This window comes from Pseudopodoces humilis, chromosome 2 (genome assembly GCF_049639895.1).
Source record: "Pseudopodoces humilis isolate 2021_Gansu_Grassland_sample_001 chromosome 2, ASM4963989v1, whole genome shotgun sequence".
NCBI lineage: Eukaryota > Metazoa > Chordata > Aves > Passeriformes > Paridae > Pseudopodoces > Pseudopodoces humilis.
This window is the reverse complement of record NC_142201.1, coordinates 24,234,679-24,254,992: the sequence shown is the minus strand read 5'-3', so window position 1 is coordinate 24,254,992 and position 20,314 is coordinate 24,234,679. Positions and strand designations below refer to the sequence as shown.

The 20,314-nt window shown below is 35.0% G+C and overlaps 1 protein-coding gene across 1 annotated transcript in view; it reads left to right on the top strand.

Moving 5' to 3' along the window:
* ANKRD10 (ankyrin repeat domain 10) overlaps positions 1-20,314 on the top strand; it is a 37,397-nt gene that overhangs the window by 9,434 nt on the left and 7,649 nt on the right. Inside the window, exons 3-4 of the mRNA XM_005516601.2 lie at positions 5,105-5,196; positions 19,657-19,892. Coding sequence (XP_005516658.1) covers positions 5,105-5,196; positions 19,657-19,892 — 328 coding nt within the window. The remainder of the gene's footprint in view (positions 1-5,104; positions 5,197-19,656; positions 19,893-20,314) is intronic.

Genomic DNA, 20,314 nt, shown 5'->3' with positions numbered 1-20,314 from the left:
ATGGTTCTTAGTAGTGTGACTCAGGACCTGCATTTGGCTGCCTGCCTGCTCTAGTTCACTGTAACAGTGCAAAGCAATTACCCTGCTACTTTTCCTGAGGATTTTTTCTGATGTTTTATCCTTGTCACAACACAGATTGATTCTGGGCTGTTGTACATATTAACATCAGATAATAATGAGTACTTTCTGATTTAGAAAACCATTAATTTCATTTAAATCTATCTTCCCTCTAGCCTCAGCCTATTAAACATTTCTATTGTATTTTGCCTTTGTTGATAGGCCAAAAGAAGTGTTGTGTGGCCTGTCATAAAGAGAAGGGAAAAGAAATACTGCACCCCTACAGAGGATGCAACTTATTATTCATGCAGTCAGTTACCATCACATGACAGTGGTGGCAAATAGTTTTAGGAGGGTTAGACGACCCGCAGCAGCAAGAGCTGTAAACAGGCTGATATCCTTGGTGGGGAGGAAGAAAATATTCTTTTGCTGTATTACAGTTTTTATTTTAAACAATTAGGGTAAATCCAGATAAAGATTCCACCAGTCCTCATTTGTACTCGAAAGCCTTTTTACCAAAAGAGGAAAAACACTCAGTGTTATTCAGTTTCTACTTCCTAGCTTTGGAAAGGGTAGGTTACTGATATTAAGAAATGAGTAGTGTTTGGAAATGTGATCATCTGTTAGAGCTCGAAATTCAGTCAGTTGAGTTAAGGAATGGAGTTTGTATTTTTTAATCAAAGGGCTTCTGTGTCTTAGTCAGGTATCATTACTAAAAGTATTTTAGAAGTGCTTCATAGTGTTGAGGTTTAACCTCAGTGGATACCTAAGCACCACGCAGCTGCTTCCTTGTTCCCCCCACCCAGTGAGGGGAGGGAGAGAATCAGAAAGGAAGCGTGAGAACTCATGGGTTGAAATAAAGAAAAAGAAATCCTAGAAAATCAAGTGATAAAACATTTTTAAAAACCTCACAGCCCAAAAAGCTTTGTTGCTCACCACTGCCTGACTGATGCCCAGCCAGTGCTGGAGCAATGACAGCCCCAGTTTTATTTGCTGAGCATGATGTTGTGTGGTGTGGGATAATTCTCCATTCCATTTGAGTCAGTGGTCCCAGGTGTGCCACATCCCAGCCCACTTTTAGCTAGACATTTGTGCACTAAAAAAAAACACTTTGCTGGTCACAAATCCAAAACATCTTACCAGGTACTATGAAGAAAATTAATTCTGTCCCAGCCAAAACACTACACATAGTTGAAAGCTTCCGGTGTAGATATGTGTGTGGGAACTATTTATTTAAAAATAAATTCCTGCAACTAAGTTAATTTTGGTTGGGTGGGTTATTTTGGGTTTTTTGTTTTGTGTTTTGTTTTTTTCTTTGATAAATGGAAGGAATGTAAAGGTACCAGTGAGTGAAATCAATTAAATCATATCTAGGGACTTGGAATTTGGAGAACAAAGAAGAAATGTGCTCTGAATTCTACTGGGCCATCCTCAAGCCAACAGAATTTGGGTCCCAAAAAGACAGAAGGAGGGAAAATGGAGTAAAAAATGGCTTTAGACTTGTCCTGGGGTGAATTGAAAGAATACCCATACATGAAAGAGGCCTGGGAAGAGAGTTTGAGAAAAGTATTTAATCAGTAGAGGAAGTGTCTTTTGAGGTTAAACAGCATAGTGAGGAACTGGAAACTGATTAATCAAGCTGAGATTGCTTTTTTTGGCTTTAATCAGTAAATCTAAAGACTCTTCAGCCACGTGAATAAAAAGAGCGTGAGGAAGGAAGCTAGATGTTTATTCAGTTAAATGAAATAGAAGTCAAAGGTAATGTAGTCATGACCCCAAAGGTAGAGAAGGCTGCCCTTGTCTGTGTGAAAGGGTAGCTTTCTTTCCAAGGGGAAAGAGGAAGGCATTCAGCAGTGGGTTGCAAAAACTAAGTTTGTCTGTGATGCTTCATGAATCCTTTTTGCCATTTCTTCAAGAGCACTGTGCACAAAATATTTAGTAGCCACAAAACCAGTCAAATGTATTATCTTGAATGCCAAATTATTGTAACTTAATTTTAGTTTCTATTCATTTATTTATTTATAATGCATCCTCTAGATTGTGAGATGGGTTTGGGCTGTTGGTGCAGTGTTGCAACTTGTTCCTAGAGGGACAAGTTCTGCTCTAGTTGTGAAAGGCCAGTACAAGTCATTGATGCTTCCCATCCTGGAATATTATTGCAAAAGGGATTGTATCAGACTCAAGCACAGATGGGGAGTGTGACCAATTTAAAGGATTATGAGGTGTTACCAGGGGTATTCAGGAATTTAGAGAGTTTCTCAAAATAAAAAACTACTTTTTCTCCACGTAGCTAAAAAGAGATAGGGAAGAAGTGTCTTACACATAAGAATGTGCTGATGACAGGCTAGACCCTGAACTGTTCTCAGAAGTTTCTTAGAAAAAACTGTTACTTTGTTTTCCTGTTCAGTCACATCCATTCCAGTTGCTGAATCAAAACAGAATTGTTCTGAGACTCATACAGAGTACTTTTGTTTTCTTCTGTATGCATGGATTTGGATGCATTGAAAAATAAGTAAATTGAAAAGCTATCTTCCAGTGGGAGATATATATATTTTCCATTTAGTCTAGCTTATAGTCTAGAGAGAATTTCTGAGGAGAGCTAGGAAAGTGTTTCAGTGTAAATATATTTGGCCTCTTAGGAAAATTTCAAAGAGACATAATAGTAGCGATGACTGAAACTTGGGTGCTGTAATTAAAAGGAATGCTATAAAAATCTAAATCTGTGTGTTCTGTAATTTTTTAAGTACTTCTTGAATTCCTTAATTTTGGACACATGGTTTTCTGGGCCAGTGATTGAAAACAGCCCTTCTCAAGATATGTATTCTCTTCTGAAATACTAATCTTTTTTGTTTGGTGATGGAAGTGGTAGCTGCTATAAGCTTAGCTTATTCTTCTAACACAGTGCTGGGGAGTCCTTTTGCAAAGGTCTTTTCTCATCCTTTTTGTGTTTCCCCACAGCAATGTTGTAATTCAGTTCTCTAGATCTTACTGTGGGGCAGTGTGCCAGGTTTATGGGGCATGGGGAGATTATCTCTGTCACTTGCATGACTGACTAACCCTAAGCTGAACTTCATTTTGAGTGATTATCTTTTAACTTAGTGTTGGACTAGTAGATACTAATGCTGACCAAAAGAGGCAAATCACTTTCTATACTTTCACCACTTTAATGAAAGGGGGGATGGGAGGAAGCTATAACAGAATGATGAATCGAAGACAGCTTTCATGATTGGAAAATTTATTACACAAAGAAATTTTTTCTGGATAAATTAGCATTGAATAAATTTCCATGCATGGTAGTTCAAAAAATGTTCAAAAATACTGTATCCTCTCTTAAACTGCTCTCCCTTCCTGTTACTTCCGGGGAAACTATAAATAGGAAAAATTGCATAAACTTCATTGGAAGGCAGTCTTCTATCCATCAGCTGCAGACATCTACTTTGGAAGAAGGACTGTATAACCCTTTTCTCATCTCTAAGGCATTTGCTGCTCTTTTCTGTGTCCAAACTTTGTCAGCTTCAACAATTTTCCTTAGTTTATAAGAAAGTAAACTTTGGTGCCATTATTGTTCCCTGCTGGATGTGCTAGGTAGTTCACAGTTTGGCTGAATATGTTTCACTGGTAAGCTGGGTTACCCTCAGTGAATTTGTAACTTGTTATAAAGATACTTCACTGTGAAATAAAACTGTCAAGTAGAAAGTTGAGGATACATACCTTATAATCCAAAATTAATTTTCAAGTTATACTTACATGGTCTAGAAGATAGGATTAAATTTCTCAAAAGCTTGGCAGACAATTTAAGGTATTTAGTAAAGCCACTGCTTTTAGGTAGTATGATCATATTTTGCATACATTCACATTTCAAGTAGAGCTAAAGTGTAACTAGTCCTGTGGAGTTAGGCATGAACACTGTTGTGTGTAAACACTGGTGAATCAGTAAAGGTGCTGTGTTAATTTAGTAGCTAATGTTGATATTTTAGTAAAGGGAACAAGGAAGCTAAACTGAGGCACATACAGTTAGAACATGTTTAATATCTGGAACAGACTAGTGAAGTCTGTCAAAAGTCTGGAGACAAAGAGAAGGGGAAAAAAACAAAGTAAAAAAAAAACAAAACCAAAAAACCATTGCTACACTGTTGAAGTGTTGAGGATGAATCACATTAACAAACCAGTAACAACATTTACTTGCTACTCCAAGGCAATGTTTCATTACAGATTCTTCTCTGTGATTCTTAATACTGATGTTTAATTGCAAGTATTGAATTTCCTCTCGAGCCTGTACATCGTGATGCATGAATTTACCTGCTGCTTGCTTGAATTTGTAAAATTGTTGTAGATCCTCCCTGTTACCTGTAAGACAGTTAATGGGGAGGAGTTGCCTAAAAAGCAGTACTCTGCCCCCAGTATGTCTGCACATTATGTGAAAAAAAATCTAATGACTGGATGTGCTGGTTGAGAATAATGGAATATAAGTTGATAAAGAAAATCAGAAAGACAAATATATAGGATGTGAGTCAATGTGTATGTGTTGGGAGAGATCAGGCCTGTCCCATGAACACTGGGCATACCTCTGTTACAGTAGAGCTCTGCGTATGTGCTCTCTCCTCCTGCCAAGTACTGATGGTGCAGCACTCAAGGGCTGAGTCAGTGTGTCAGCACAGCCCCACAGACTCGGCCTTGCTGCACCCGAGTTCAAGAGGGCTTGAGCAGTCCAGTGTATTGGGAAATGAAAGTGCTGGAAGAGGAACGTGTTGGAATAACGTGTTAAGGTGGTATCTGTTGGGAGGGTTAACCAGTTTTGCTGAATACGAGTCTGCTGATTGCCAAGCTATTGGATAAAGTTAAATGCCTTTAGTGTTACTTCTTGCTGAAAGTCTAATGTACATGACATGCAGACTTTAAAGTAATTATAAAGTACTTGATGTATTTGCTAGCTAATAACAAATGCTGATTTTATGTATCTTCTATCTTAATAAATGTGAGTAATGTAATAATGATATTTTATTTTTTAGAAACATTATGCTTGACAAAATGTAGTTTGTCTTTACAGGATTATGTTGGTGAAACTCCAATTCATAAAGCAGCACGATCTGGTAGTATGGATTCCATAAGTGCCCTTGTGGCTCATGGTGCGCAAATAGAGTAAGTGAGGTGATTTTTTTTGTTGTTGATTGTTGTGTGTGTAGCTGACTAACTTAGATTGGTAAACATAGATACTAATTTCAGAAAGAAAAGTCAAAACAGACACGTGATCAAAATAATAATGACAGCTAGACATGTTCAATTGTAATGAAGCCCAAGATATTTTGCATGTCTAGTAATGAAGTTAATTTTCCTTAAATGATACCATTGTGCTACATTAGTGTTGCACGTAAATCTGATACATTAAAGTATTTGTCATGCTTCTGTCAAATGACCCCAAACTGTACACTTTGCTTAGGATGTAGTTATTTTTTACAAGAAGTCTACACCTTGCACTGGTGATTAAATATAGAAAACAATGCAAAAGCAACATTATGTGTAAAACAGCAATTCACACACTTCACCATTAGTTTATTACTGTTCGTTAGTGTATTGTGTATTTGCCCTGTTAACTTTTTTCTTTAAAGGTTTATGTACTGCAAAAACATTCAGAAAAGCTCACAAACTTTTGAAACTTACAGCATGGACAAAATGGATGCAGTTTTCACCTAGAAATGTTGAGTATAAGCTCTATGGCTTATAAATAATATCAATTCTTTAGCAATTTGTTTTAATTAGAACTAGCTTTATTATCTTAAATGGTAACTAGTTACTGTATTTTAACCTGCACTATGAAACTTTGAAGTTGTAAGTGAAATAAGAATCATGTAGTTAATTTCTTGTTTTACCCTTTGGTTTCCATTTTACTGTTTTTGTAATGCTGCCTTGATAAATCTACCATAAAATTTAACTCTTAGTGGTGTCATAGAGTATTTAGGAAATATATTGCCTTTTAAGTTAATAGTAGCAAACTAATTGTTTTGTATTAAGAGATTTCTTTTTAGAAAAAAGAAATAAGCTGTCTCAGTTATTGACAAACACATGAAATCAGTCTTAAATGTATAATTTCCCATTTTTCACTCACTTTTGGATATTTTTAAGATAAACTTGGAATTAAATTTACTGTGGAATTGAGCAAACCTTAATTATCATCATCAATTAGTATGTAATCTTTTGGTTTTTACAAGTTAGCCAACCAAAAGAAAAGTTGTAGAACTGCATAATGTGAAATGGGTCATATCTATCTTTGACCAAAGATATTTTTGCAGCAAAAGCAGTGTAGGTCTATAGCAGTTTTAGTGAACAGAAAATAATTTGAATTCTCAATTTTCTAACTTTGAATTCCATCTTTGTTTCAGTAGACTTGTCACAAGTTTTATAGGTTATTAAACCTATTATATCAGGTCCTATCATGAGAATGGTAAAACCAGGGATGCAAATGCAAAAGGCTTGTGGAGCAACCCAAGTTTAATCATTTAGAGGATAAGGACTTGGCCCTGTCACCTGAGGGAGTTAGCTATTGACTGATAGGGGTAAGGATTTTTTTCCTTAGAATCCAGTTTCCAGGTTCAGTATGTTAAATTAGGCCAAATTCATGTATATGCTTCTGACACTGATTAATTTTGGGTCATCTGGTTTTGGAAGCTGGCCCTGATTAAAGTTTATGTAGATTTCCTGGTTTTTGTAAAAAGTTGAAAATGCAGATGCTCTGAAAGTTTTGACTCCATTATTTTATGGCTCCAATTAGAAGAAATGGAGAAGGATTTTAGCCATATATTTGAGTTTTCATTTGTATATATTAACTGTAATTATAATTGACTGTATAAGACCAAGGCAAGAATTTTATGAAATACAGAACTAAGCACTGGAATTAAACTGCTGATCTGTACTAATGATGAGTAAGTGCTTTTTATTTTTACTGGGATTAGATCTTCTAATCCAGTTTTTTCTTTATTTCTTAGTATAGTTAACAGTATTGAAGTCTAGTTTCATAAGGATGAATTAAATACCCCTTGGGAGTGCAAATAGTCAAATATACTACATTTACACGATATTTATAATATGCATTCAGAATGCCATCATCCCTAGTTTTTTATAGCAAGTAGAACAGGGATGCTAAGATTTCATTATTAAACACTAGTAACCAGTAATGTAATATTGCAATAAATATATCTTTTGTTAAGGAGTGATTATTAGGATACTGCTGTTAAAATGAAGTAACTTGGACTAGAGAAATCTTGTTATGAGTGTTTGCCACATTTCTACTTTATTTCCTCCTTTGGTTATATTGGAAGACAAATAATATGTATAATAGTGAAGTTAAGGATAAAAGTAAGAATTTTAGTAATAATAAAATAGCCTCACTTGAATTTTTCTAGTTTGCTAAACTTGACTATATTTCAGGCTTGTTAGTATATTGCTTTTACAGAGAAAGACAGGATGTTGCAGTCTATAAATCTCATTAAGCTGTTGCATTGTTTTCCTAATTGATGAGAGAGAATTTGGGTCTCTATTCCTGTGTAAATTTTTAATAATATTAAAAAATAATTATTGTACCCTAGTGAAAATATTTTGATTTTTTTTGTGGTATTTACCTTCTCATTTTAGCTGAAGCATATTCTGTGCACAGTATGTCCTACAGCCATAAAAATGGTTGCTCCACTAACTATGGTATTCATGGACCCTTGAAGAGGGGGAAGCAGGTGGTCACAATGTCCTCATATGAGTGAAAAGGTTTGCTGTGTAACTGACTTTTTAATGTGGATAGTACCTTTTAAAGTATCCATAATTACTGCTGGATTTTCACTAAAAGGCATATTGATGCAATTTATGTATGGTTAATTGTGTATTATTTATCATGGTGACAGACAAGTGTTCACAGCTCTTTATGGAGGAAAAGCCTTCTTGGTGCCATGTTTTGTTTTGCTCTTTTGAACTGTTATGTAAATGCTGTGTTTTAATGTAGTTACATAGTTTGTATCACAGCATATATAAAAAATAAAAGATTCAGCTCTAAACACAGGACACTATTGAATTAAAAAGAAGAAGCAGATGCCAGTGTTGATTATCCTGGCTTGTTTCGTGTCCGTTTGCATGTGGTGCACTTGTGCAGTGTGTCCACTTATTTCTGAATAAAAATTCTTCTGCAGCATTTAAGCAGTTGTGTATTCCTTAGTGTCTTGATTCAGAGCTAATAGAGAAGTTTGAAATACTGTATTATTCTGGGATAGAGAGGTGTAACTTTTGGAATGGGGTGTGGCTTGGTATGCACCCATCCAATTGAAGACAATTTCTTGCTTGTTTAAGGGTTTTATTGATCATGATATTTGAATAGTATTGTAGAAAAGCTTTTTATTTGCCTGACAGAAACCTTCAGGTTTTGGGTAACTTTGGGTTGTATACCATGATGGAATGTTGTGAGACCCCAAAGACATAATTTCCTTTCTAGTTTAATATACTCTGGTCTCAAGGTTTGAGTAGAAGTGACATGCTGGGATAAATCAGTACATCTGTTTCCACCAGATGACAGATTCATACTGGGCTGTTTATCTAGTTTAGGCAGACACTTCAGCCACTTTCTTGTTAAAGCTGTCTGGCATTCATCTGAGTGTATAAATTCAATGCCAGAAATTGCTGATATTAAGTTTTTCAGCAAGACTTTTATTCTCATTCTTTGACAGGGACTTACTTAAATTTATCTTTTCTTTTCAAACTCATGTGTCACAAACTGCATTGTGTTGTTTAAAAAGGCAATATTGGTATCTTTTTTCTTCTCAACTGCTGTCCATCCTCCATCGCAGGAATCTGTCTGCTTTAATTTTTTTTAGTGCTGCTGGATTAGTCCTTTGTGAAATTCTTGCATTTGTTTCACATGACCACTCTTGTGATATCTCAGCTTTTATTCTTCTCATTTGTACTTTTGAGTTTTCTTGACTTGCTGAAAATCAGTCACCTCTAGTGAAGAGGCAGAAGAGTAGTGATGTGTGTTTTCATGACGAAACAGAAGTCAGCCATTCCTTTGTGATGCAAACGCTCAGTTCAGTTGGAGAGGAAGCTTACATGGCCTGTTCTCTTGAAGGATCTTGGGGTTCAGAAATCTCCTTAGTTAATGGATATCTTCTTGATTTCGTAAAATCTTAGGACCTACTTGCAGGTTTTTAATGTGAGCTTGTTTTTCTAGCCTAGCTAACTTAACTACCAAACTAAATACTGAACTGCAGTCCATTTTTGGTGTTAATGTACTTGTGAAGTGCCACGACGACTTTTTACTTTTACTTATGTCACCTTTTTACTTCAGAAGCTGTATTACAGCATAGGTTCAGTGTAGAAGAACCAACATCCTACTTTCCTACAGTCATTAAATTAACCTCATCTTGAAAGTAATGCTTCAGGATCTTACTGATCATTTGGATTTAGGTGCTTTTTCAACAGAGAAGTTCTTATCTGTTAATTAGTATATTAATGCTTATATAATCTGTTTGGTACTTTCCAAACTCGGACCACTTCATACACATCCTTTTTATAAACCTGATTGCCTCTAGATACTAGTTAAACTGCTGGATTAATTGCTGTTGTTGCATTATTAGACTGCTGTATAATTAAGGAAAAATATATGGCAGTTCTTGTTTAATTGTATGTAACAAGCATTTTAGGGACCATCACTGTAGTATTCTTGTAGTGACCATTTTTCAGTGTAGAGGATACATGTGTTGGAATTTATTCTGCCTTTCCCATTTTATATAAATCCTTACAGAAAGGCAAATTCAAAGTGGCATGTCCATTTCAATGGTGAAACACTTAATTCTCCTTCAAAAAAGCTGCAAGTAAAGCTTGGTAATTTCTTCCATGTTTGGTTTCCTGTTTGGTTGCTATGGTTGTAGCAGTACTTGAGGTGGTTTGTAGGAGCTTGTGATTATGAATTTGGATTTAGTCTGGACAAAAGATTTGTAAATACCAAAGCAGAATATATATACATGGGTAACTGATAAAAAATGAGAGGCTCAGTCTTAGGGTAAACCAGTGTGGAAAAACATAGTTTTCAGAGTTACTGACGCTTCTAATAATTGCAGGAAGCGGAGGCAAACTCGTACCACAGAATTCCTGTTCAGTTTGATTGCAGATTATTCTTAGTGGGGGTGGAATAACAACAGTGATTACTGACATCAGTTGGAAAATAGCAGAATATGAGAGGTTGTGCTTTTCATGAAAAAAGTAAAATCCATCATTAAAGCAATGATACTTAGGACCTTTCTGAAACATAAAGAGGAAACTCACTAGATACATGTGAGCTTGAAAGGTTAGCTTATTCATTAGTGAGAAGCCTTATAGCACTGGTTTCTTGACTTCAGTCCAAGAGAGCTGGGTAAAGAATATGGGAGTGTTACCAATACTTTTATATGCAGGTAGTCTAGATTTCTGACAGGAATCTTTGGGGTTTTTTGTTGGGATTGATCTGCCTTCACGTAAGATATTGTGCTAATGTTCACATTAATGTGTGCAGTTTCCCTTAAGATACTTATTTATTTATTTTTTTCCCCTGCAAGATAAGCTATTCTGTTGTTATTCTGTCTACAGAAACCTGGGTGCAGTTAAGTCAGGTGGAGAAACCAAAGTGTTATGGAGCTTGGCCAGAGTTAAATACAGTGAAAGAAACAATTATATCCCAAATACAGTAGTTCACTAGTTCTGATGGTTAGTCCAGATGTCAGTGGTGGTGATCTTTAGAGGTGCTGTACTTGATCTGGCAATAGTTTTTGACTAGATATGTGATGAGAGGATAGTTTATTGCAATTTCTGTTCTAGCCTACTGTGTTGATTTGGGTTTTGTTTGCTGTTCTGGTTTGTGCATATTCAGTAAAGTTGTTCATAGACCAACTATGTACTTAGTAGCCTCTGGACAAAAAAAATCAGGAGGTAGTTATGGTGTGACCCAGAACATTTTCAGGTTGGTCAGAAAAGTTTTCTAATGTCTGTCATGCACTACTGGTTACAAGATGTATGTCATGGCATGGAGGCTTAGCAAACCATGGAAAAACTTTAGTAATTATAACTTAGGGAAAATACTACTCTTCAGCTTCATTCTGTTTTGCTTGATTGAGCTCATTGTGATAGATAAATTTTCTTATAAAGGGAGAAGAATCTAAGTTGGAAAAACTTTTTCATGAAGCTAATTTAAACTGGTTTTATGCACTTCAGCAGTTCCTTAATCCAAAAGATTTTGTCTGCTAGAGTGAACATATAAAATTATTTTTGACACCAAAAAAAAAAAATAAATTATGTAGTAGTTTCATAGTGTCCCTATTATGGGAAAATAATGAAACCATCTACTACCTATAGTCCTTTAATTCTCTTTACTTTTTCCCTGCTTTTGGCACAAAAATACCTCTTTAGTTTTATTTCCGATCTTCCACTGTCCATGCTTTTTGTGCTGAACAGCTTGAACTTTCAGGTTTGGCACATTTGAGACAAACTTGCTTCCTTCATTTCTCTTAATGCTAAACCATCTTTGTGTTTCAGTTGCTGTGTTGAGGAGAAATAGTGTCATTTTATTTGCTGCTAGAATCATCTTGGTAGAAATCTGTGTTGCAAAGTTGTTTTATCTTTTCAAGTCAGAATTTGCTCTGAACCTGTCCTCAGTGCTTTCCCATTACACTTTCTTCATTGTTAGCAATTTTATTTGCAATTCTTGCTCATGTTTCTAGAAACATGAAAGCAACAGCAGTGATAGTTCTCATTGTCATAAGGTTGGCTAAGTAACTCTTACATTCTCTTGGTGTTTAAAGTGGCTGCAGTAGTATAAAGATGCTTGTTTGGAATTTAATTTCACTTGTGATCTAGAAAATACTTTCATTTTAGTAGGAAAGGTCTTTTCTGTTACGCTGTATTGCAATCAGATTGTTGTTTCAGGAGTTACCATAGTCTTTCATACCTTCCCTTTGTGAATTGTTTTTAGGAATCACTTCTTAAATAATGAGATACAAATTTAAAAATATTGTTGTTGCTACCAAGCCAAGTCAGGCCTATATCGTTCAGGGAAAAGTTTACTTGGAAATGTGAATAGTTTGTACCAAAGGGTACTGAAAATGAAGTGCACTGTTTGAAGTCTTTAGTAAAGCACAGAAAAGGGAATACAGATAAAACAAAAAATCCTGATAGTGGAGTTTGTCGTAATTTCAACATTGCCTACCACGGTTAATGAATCCTTTCTTCTGCCAATGTTTTCTCAGTCAGGAGTTGAAAGTATTTAGGAGCTAATTATAGATACAAAATTCATAGTGAACCTTAATTTTCAAGTGGAGAAAGTGGCTTCACAAAGCAGAGTCCTTCTGTCCATTATATTCCTCTTGTTATGATTTTGGATGATGTTCACAAGAACTCTACCACTGGTTTTAAAAGTGTAAAATAATTTCAGCTGCCAAATGCTTTGTTGTGAAATAAAAACTTGGCACCAACTTGTGCTTTTGTAGATGCCCAGTGTGTAATTCTAGCATGAATTTATATAGCTGCCCCAGCAGTGACACACATCTGTTCAGTTAAGATTATTTTTCTCTTGGTATCTGGAAAAAAAAAAAAGTTTGAAACAATTTTAATAACTTCTGTATTTGGACACCAAAGGGTTAAAACACTTAAAGTTTAGTATTTTAAAATAATTTTGCTTTAGAAATTTTAGACTAGTATACTACTGTTTATATAGGAAACAGTTTTTCTCACTGTGGGCGTTTTAGTGTTCTGATCTTTTTTTCTCTTTCTTCTTTTGTTTTGTTTTAATCCTTGTATCTGCTAATTTTTGTATAGGAATAGCTACTAATTCTTTTGAGATACAGCCTACTAAATTTAAAGTAATTGAAGCCATGAGTTGACTGGTAACTTTAATCCATTCTATATAAATTTCAGTGAAGAACTGAAAAATTGGTTTCAGGATGAAAGTTATAATGCTCTTAAAGGCATAAAAGGCTTAGTATCTTGTTGTTAAGGTGGTCACATGATAATGGCTTACATATTGAATAATGTGCTACAGCACTTTATGTATGTTAATGTACTTTTAATCTTAATGTTGCCTGCAAATATGTGATCCCTTATGATATAAGTTTCCTGTTTATGCACCATTGCCCGTTTAAATCAAACAGAAGATTCTGAAACTGTAAAAACTACACATGTCAATGTTTTACAGCTACGTAATTCGAATTGACTTGATTTTTTCAAGTAATCCTAGAAAGGGGGAGCATTCCATATAGAAACTGCTGAAACTGCCACAGGTGCTTCTCCGAAAACCTTACAGTTGTGGCATTGAATGTTCAGTATCGCTTCCTTTCTGCACACAAGGCATACTGTTGAGGTATTTGTTGCGGTGATTGGTTTTAATGCTAATCTAGGAATTCAGATATAGAATCTATAGATTTGCATGCTTTGCTTACCCTAATTTACAATTATCTACATTTTTATTTGTAAACTAACAATAGATAACTTGAGATCAGTAATTTTTAACAGATATTACATTGATATACAAAAACTGTGGTTTATTTTCTTAGATTGTCGCATGGCATTAACAAAAACACAGTAAGATGTAGGTGCTGTAATCACTATTTCAAATTAAACATTTAGGAGATTCCTTTTTTACATATATGATTTTCAAAGATATTTATTGCTGACTTTTTGTATAGCAAATGTTTGTTTTGTTTTTCAAGGTATGTGACATTATAAGTTAAAGATAGTGTCTTCTAAGGTATTTCTATGTTAAAAAGACATAGAAATCTACTTGGGTTTTTTTTCCACCAACGAATATGAAAAATGAACAATTAAAGCAACTTGGAACCAATTTTTTGAAGTAAATTCAATAGCATTTATAATCAATGTGAGAAGCACAAGTCTTTGTTTTCTTCCTACAGATCTTTTGAAGAGTAAATTCTATAAGTTACACTGAAGTAAATCTTTCTTGCACAAAGTCATATTTAAACAATTCTAAATTTTGGGTGGTTTGGGTTTTGTTTTTTTACTTTCTGTGGTTTAGTCATAGTGGAAGCATCTTGAATATTTTTTTAAGAGCTTGCCTCAATTTGTTTCCTTCCTTTAGTAAACTTCTTAAATTAGTTTGAAATAATAAAAATTTCCTCCTAAATAAAGCTAAACTGAAAGCTAACTTCATGTTTCTGTACACCAGTCTTGTTTGGCCAGATAATGCACTTGTCTCTTGGTTTTGAGCAGCAATTGAATTACACTCACAGCCTACATTTTTGAAAAAGCATTTCAGCAGAAGGAAATACCTAAACTCATGCTTCATGGGTGTCCTCTTTATAGCTGCTTTAATGGGATACCAGGACTCTCAGATGAACTGGGCATTTAGGATGGGAGTTCAGATGATGTCAACCCAGAGGGAGAAAAATGGATGCTAAAAAAAGTCCTCTTCATGCCAAGATCAGTCAGTTTTGAAGACTGCCTGTGGACGTCACTTGATGGAAGAAGAAAAACATGTTATAACAGTGTTGTTTTAAGCACTGTAGGTCTGTGAATAAATGTATATGCAAAAGTCAGAGCGTTAACTCAATATATCAGTGTGCGTTTGGAGTTCATTTATAAAACACCTGTCACTACAGAAGAATGCAAGTGTCATATATCAAGAAACTTCAATATCACCTACTCATCCATATTCAGACTTTCAATGTCTTTTCTCATGGATTTTTTTTCTATTTAGAATAACTTTATTATAATATGAAAATGTATCTTTCCATACATTCAGCTTTCTTCTATTACGTTGGAGTTAGTATCTTACACATCTGTATTTTGAAAAAAAATGAGATGTTTTTATTCCCAGCTCCTGGATTTTAGCCTACAAGATGGCTGAGGGTAAATAATAAACTTCATTATTTTAATTTGTTTCTAGTAGTAAGAATTACATGGAAACAGTGAATAAAGTATATAGCATAAAAATTACTGCTAAGTGAAAAAACCTGAACAGGACTCAGTAATTTTTCAGATACTTGAATTGCCTTGGAAATGATGCAAGATATGTGTTTTCTAAATCTGGAGCGAATTGACTTTCTAATGACTGCCTTTAGCCCTGGGCAATGTTAAGTAAAGACTTTTTCTCCTGTTTGTCAGTTCATGCCTTCATGTATGTTCCTGTCTAGACCAGGTGCCAAAAAAGGAATTCTATTTTCCGAGCTTTTATTTTCAGTGTCCTTTCTTCAGTTTTTCCACCTGTTCCTGTAGCTAGATTCACCTTCAGTGTTGTCTTTAATTTTTGACTTTTTTCTTTTTTGCTGAAGAGAGAAGGAGTTAAGTTTTTGGAGCACTGCTCTCTGATTTGATGGTAACTAGGCCAACCTTTAGAAAATACTGCACCAAGTCAATGAATACTGTTTAATAAAGGCTGGCTTAACATAAAACACATGTCACATTCCAAAACTTACTCTGATTTTCTGACTTAGGTCTTCCTTCTATCCCTCCATGCCTTCCTTGCTGCTGGCTTCTTCCTTCATAATGAATTCATTTGAAAAATGCAGTGTTTGTAACCTGCTATTTGTCTTGTTTCAGCTATAAGCCTAGCCTAAAGCCGAACCTTGAAAAGAAACATAAGCTTGACCTTAAGTTTGGCGTCTTTGTCACAAAAGAATTATATTTTTTTTTAAATGCCAATAACAACAAATACCCCTACAAAACAAAATGTAAAACCTGCTAGAAATTTCTGTACTCATTTTTTAATTCTGAGTAATGTAGTTGCAGAAATAGACCTGTCATATTTGCTGTATGATTAACAGGAACAAAAGGACCGTTTGCCTGAAGATTTAATTATCAGTGTGTTCCAAGCTTCTTGGAGTTTCTACTCTTTCAAGGTGTTCAGGATAAAAGATCAAAGCTGGTACCAAAGGGATTTTTAACTTAATAAAAAAAGCAGGAGATGGGTGGAAAAGAAGATTTATTCTTTTTTCAAGATCCATGACATTGAGGTAGTTCTGTCCATGTTGTCCACTGCTTTACTTTTTTTATCAGTGTTTTTCTTTCACGACCTAGGTCTTGAAGTTACTTTCAGTTGTGATATCCTTTACCAATCCTTCTTCTTTATATCTTTATGTCAGCAGAATTTTCTGCTTGTTGATTTTTCTTCCAGTTTCTTAGCTACATGTTCCTTGTCACATGGCTACATTTTGTAGCCAAATTAATCACATACTATTCTTCCTCCTTTTCACTTGGTAGTCAGTTTATAATTTGATTTCATAACATTAAGTTCATAAGTTCATATAATTTGAGTTCATAACCAAGGGCTGCCATAGGGATTGCACATAAGAGGCTGAACTGCTCTTACGTGTGGTTGGGACAGTGAATCATTTCTATTTTCATCCTTATAATCTAGTCTGTCTACAGTAGTGACACTTGAATTCTTAGCTCCTGGGATAAGCTGAAGCAGACACTTCACTGTCAGACATGGGCAGCAGATTTAGCATTAGATGTGTTCCTAGTTCCTTGTAATTACAACTTTAACAGGACAGCTCCACTCTGAGTTCAGATTAACGCTTTTAAATAATGGTCTAGTAGATATCCTAGTTTTTTAATTCATTCAAGTACTCCAGGGTTTCTGGAAGGACTGTGTTACACTGTTTCTCTGTTACAGACTCAGAATCCTTACAGCAATTGACAATATTTCTAAATAATTTTGAAACTACATAAGCTCTTCCAGTTTGCTAAATTTCCATGATATCTGTTAAGAGCATTTTCTTTCTGATTTTGTTCATACTTACATTAGCACTTTATTTTTTATGTCTTGGATTTTGTTACGGTAGGCTAATAGAGTACAGCTAGCTTTTGCTGCCTTTTGTGTTCCCACTGACAGGTTTTTTTCCACCTAGAGAAAGCTAGAGAAATTTGCTGAAAAAGTAGGTCTTTTTTATCTTTCTAGCCTGTTTCTGAGAAAGTGACAAGGTTTCTGCAGAATTTGTCAGCTCTTCCTTTTCTCCTTCCTGTTAATGCTGGAATGCAAGCCAGTATAATAGAAATTTGAAAGTATATGAAAGTCCAGGAATAGTCAGGCCTTGATTAAAATCATGGACATGGACAACTGGATATAGAAAAGATACTGAAATTAGTGTTCCCACAGTAAGTGAGCAGAGAGAACAGCTGTGTTAATCTTCCATGACATTTGTTCAAACAGTTTCTAGTCATCCAGAACTTAAAATCTCTTATTTCATTCAACTTTTTTTTATTTTCATTACTAACTTGATAGGCTAAATTCAGATTCACACCCTTAAGGAGAGGTGTTTCTAAACTTCAGAAGCAAGAATCTTAAATCCGATAGGCTTGAGTCCCTTGAAAACCTATGCAGTGCTTCCAGAATATTTCTGTAAAACAAGCACATCTTTGTCTACCTGATTTATTTATTTTTTTTTTTTAAATCGATTTGTTCAGGAAGAGGTAGGAATGGGATAGATCTTTAAATATCAAAAATCATTGCCTTTTAAAATTTTGCAAATTCTAACTCCTATTTATTTTGTTTCTGGGAAATGTAATTTTTCTTAACCAGAAAATTCAGTTGTGTAGCTTTACACATTTTGATCTGAGTTTATAAATCTCCAAATGCCTCTTGCGTCTTACATTGATGATCCTTCGGAAAACGGTGACTTAATTGCAGTCTCTTACAGTCGATTTTGGAAAGCACTTAGTGTTCAGTAGTACTTGCTAAGTAATAGAATTACTGATTCCTTGAATTCTGTTAAATTAGGTGGCCATTCAGTACCATATTGGTTTTGTCATTTTTATCTTTCTATAAATTAATTTATTTTGCTCTTGCTTAGATTTCTTTTACTGTTCTTTTGGGGCTTGGAAATTTAAAGAAGGTATCAGAGAATTGAGTTTTCTTCTTGAACAGAACAGATCTGTTAAAATTTCTCTTTCCTAAGCTGTAGTTTCATCATTCTACATCCTTATGCTACACAAGTAAACCAGAATTACTAAAGAAGTGTCAAATTGCTTGCTTAGCAGCAGCTTAAACAGGTCATCTAGTGCAGCAGGGATTGACAGAAGAATGTCTGATACCGTATCTTAAAATGAGGGGAAAAGAACCATCTCAAGATTCAGCAGCCTTTATATGCTAAAACTTAATCCTGATGCTAGCTTTAATTATCCTTTGTTCATATTAATCACATTCATATACTGCCTACACTGGATGCACAGAACAGATTCTTCACTTAGCAGCTCTCTTGTAGGTATTCAAAACTAATACCACCTCGAAGTTTCGTTTCTTTTTACTAACTAGGTTTTTCAGTATTCTGAAGTCTTACTTTCTAGAGCATTCTTGCCTGCTGTTCTGTGAATTTTCACTAGTAGTCCAAGTAAATAATGACTTAGAATAGTGTAGTATGGAATTAAATTAACCCTGGTTTAGGTTATGAGTTTTGTGATTCTGTAGTATTTTGGCTTATCCATTTATGGAAATAGTCTTGCAGTAATAGTCAGTTTCTAAAGGTTTTCTTATATCAAGTAAATTACAGTGATCTAAGAAGCAAATCTGGACTTTGTTCTTTAAATTCTTCTCATGAGCTGGAGTTTCAAGAGAATCAGGTCTATTAATCTTCTGAATTCTTAGTCTGTTAGCTGGTCTTTTTCTGGATTTTTAAGTAATAGACTTGTCTAAATGACTGAATCCAAGAAACAAAAATTCCATTTTTCTGACTAGTTACATCTGTATGGAAAAATATTAGGAAAGATTAATTGGTATCTTTTGCATCATCATCTATTTTTGTCACTCCTGGCCTTCTTATCTCCACTTTTATGCTCTTCCTCGTGAAGTTGTCCTAAATTGCTAAGCACAAGACATCCTATGTATTTGTGTAAATGCATGTGCTACAGCACTTTTTCAAATTAAACCTCTACATATCCTCCTGGATTTCATTCCTAACCTCCTTGATGCACTAGAATATGAAAAATCCAGTGCCATTTTCTTGTGCACAGAAAAGTCTCGGTTGAAATTACCAAAGCAAGTCACAGTACTTATGATGTCACACACTTTGAAATGAGAAACAAACCAGAAACAAAAGTATAAGCAAAGCATAACTAAGTATAGCATATTTTTCTATCTTTTACTATATATGTATATATTTTGTTGTTAGGAAAAATAGTGATGTTGTTGTTACCTTAGAAACCAGAATGCCATGGACAATTGCCAAGTCATGTTAAGTTTGTTTTGAGTATTTGATCTTTTGCTCAAGTTAAAGCAATAGATTGCAGAATAAACTGCAGAAGATGATAAAATACAGCACTTAAATTAGTCTGAAGTTAATGTAAAGATCAGCTACTTCAGACTGTTTTAGAATAAAGCATTTTGAGAAGTTTAAATAGGAAGATGGTTTAAGGCACATAGTATATTGATTTTATTTAAAAGTGTATTGTCTCCCAAATTTTGCTTAGAAGTGAGATATATGTGCAAAAAGTTAAGATAGTTATAAAACTAAGATTGATAACTAATTTCTTAATTGAAAATTTGCTAAGTGTATGTTTTCTCTCATCACCAGCAGATAGATAGTCAGTAAGGGCAGCAGCAGCAGCCAGCTAGCCTGATGAATGAGTGTAATCCAGTTTCTTTGTATTGTACAGCTTGAGAAATGCCAGTGGCCTGACAGCAGCAGACCTTGCACATACCCAGGGCTTCCAAGAATGTGCCCAGTTTCTCTTGAACCTCCAGAACTGTCACCTGAATCGTTTCTATAGCAATGGCACCTTAAATGGGGTTCATCAGAGTGCAGGTCCCAATCCATTCAGTGGTGGGACAAGTCGAAAGAGATCCTTTGAAGATACGGAGTCTGCTGGAGTAAAGAAGGCTAGAACAGAAGGTGAGACCCCAGAGGTAAAAGGGATGGGTTGATACTGTTGCTGAGAGAGGAAAATAAACGTTTTAAAGTCTTTTGGATGTTGAGTATTATTGACAAACTCACATATCTAAATTACATATTAATACAGGAAGCATATTAATACAGTTATTCCATGCCACAAAATCCCAGTTCTTCCTATAACTCCATCTTGGCGTGTTCAGAAATTTCTATTTCCAGACAGTGCTAAAGCTTCATGATGCTGAGAAAAATTATGCAGAGGAGTAGGAGCTAAATTAGCTTCTACTTCATCCTCAGTTTCTTCAGCTTCAGGAGGGCCAAGAGGCATTCCATTGATTCACAGAGATGGCTGGATGTTCTCATGGTAATTTTCCATTCAGGGATTAATTCACAGTTCAAAAACTGCTAGTTAAGGTGGATGGAAG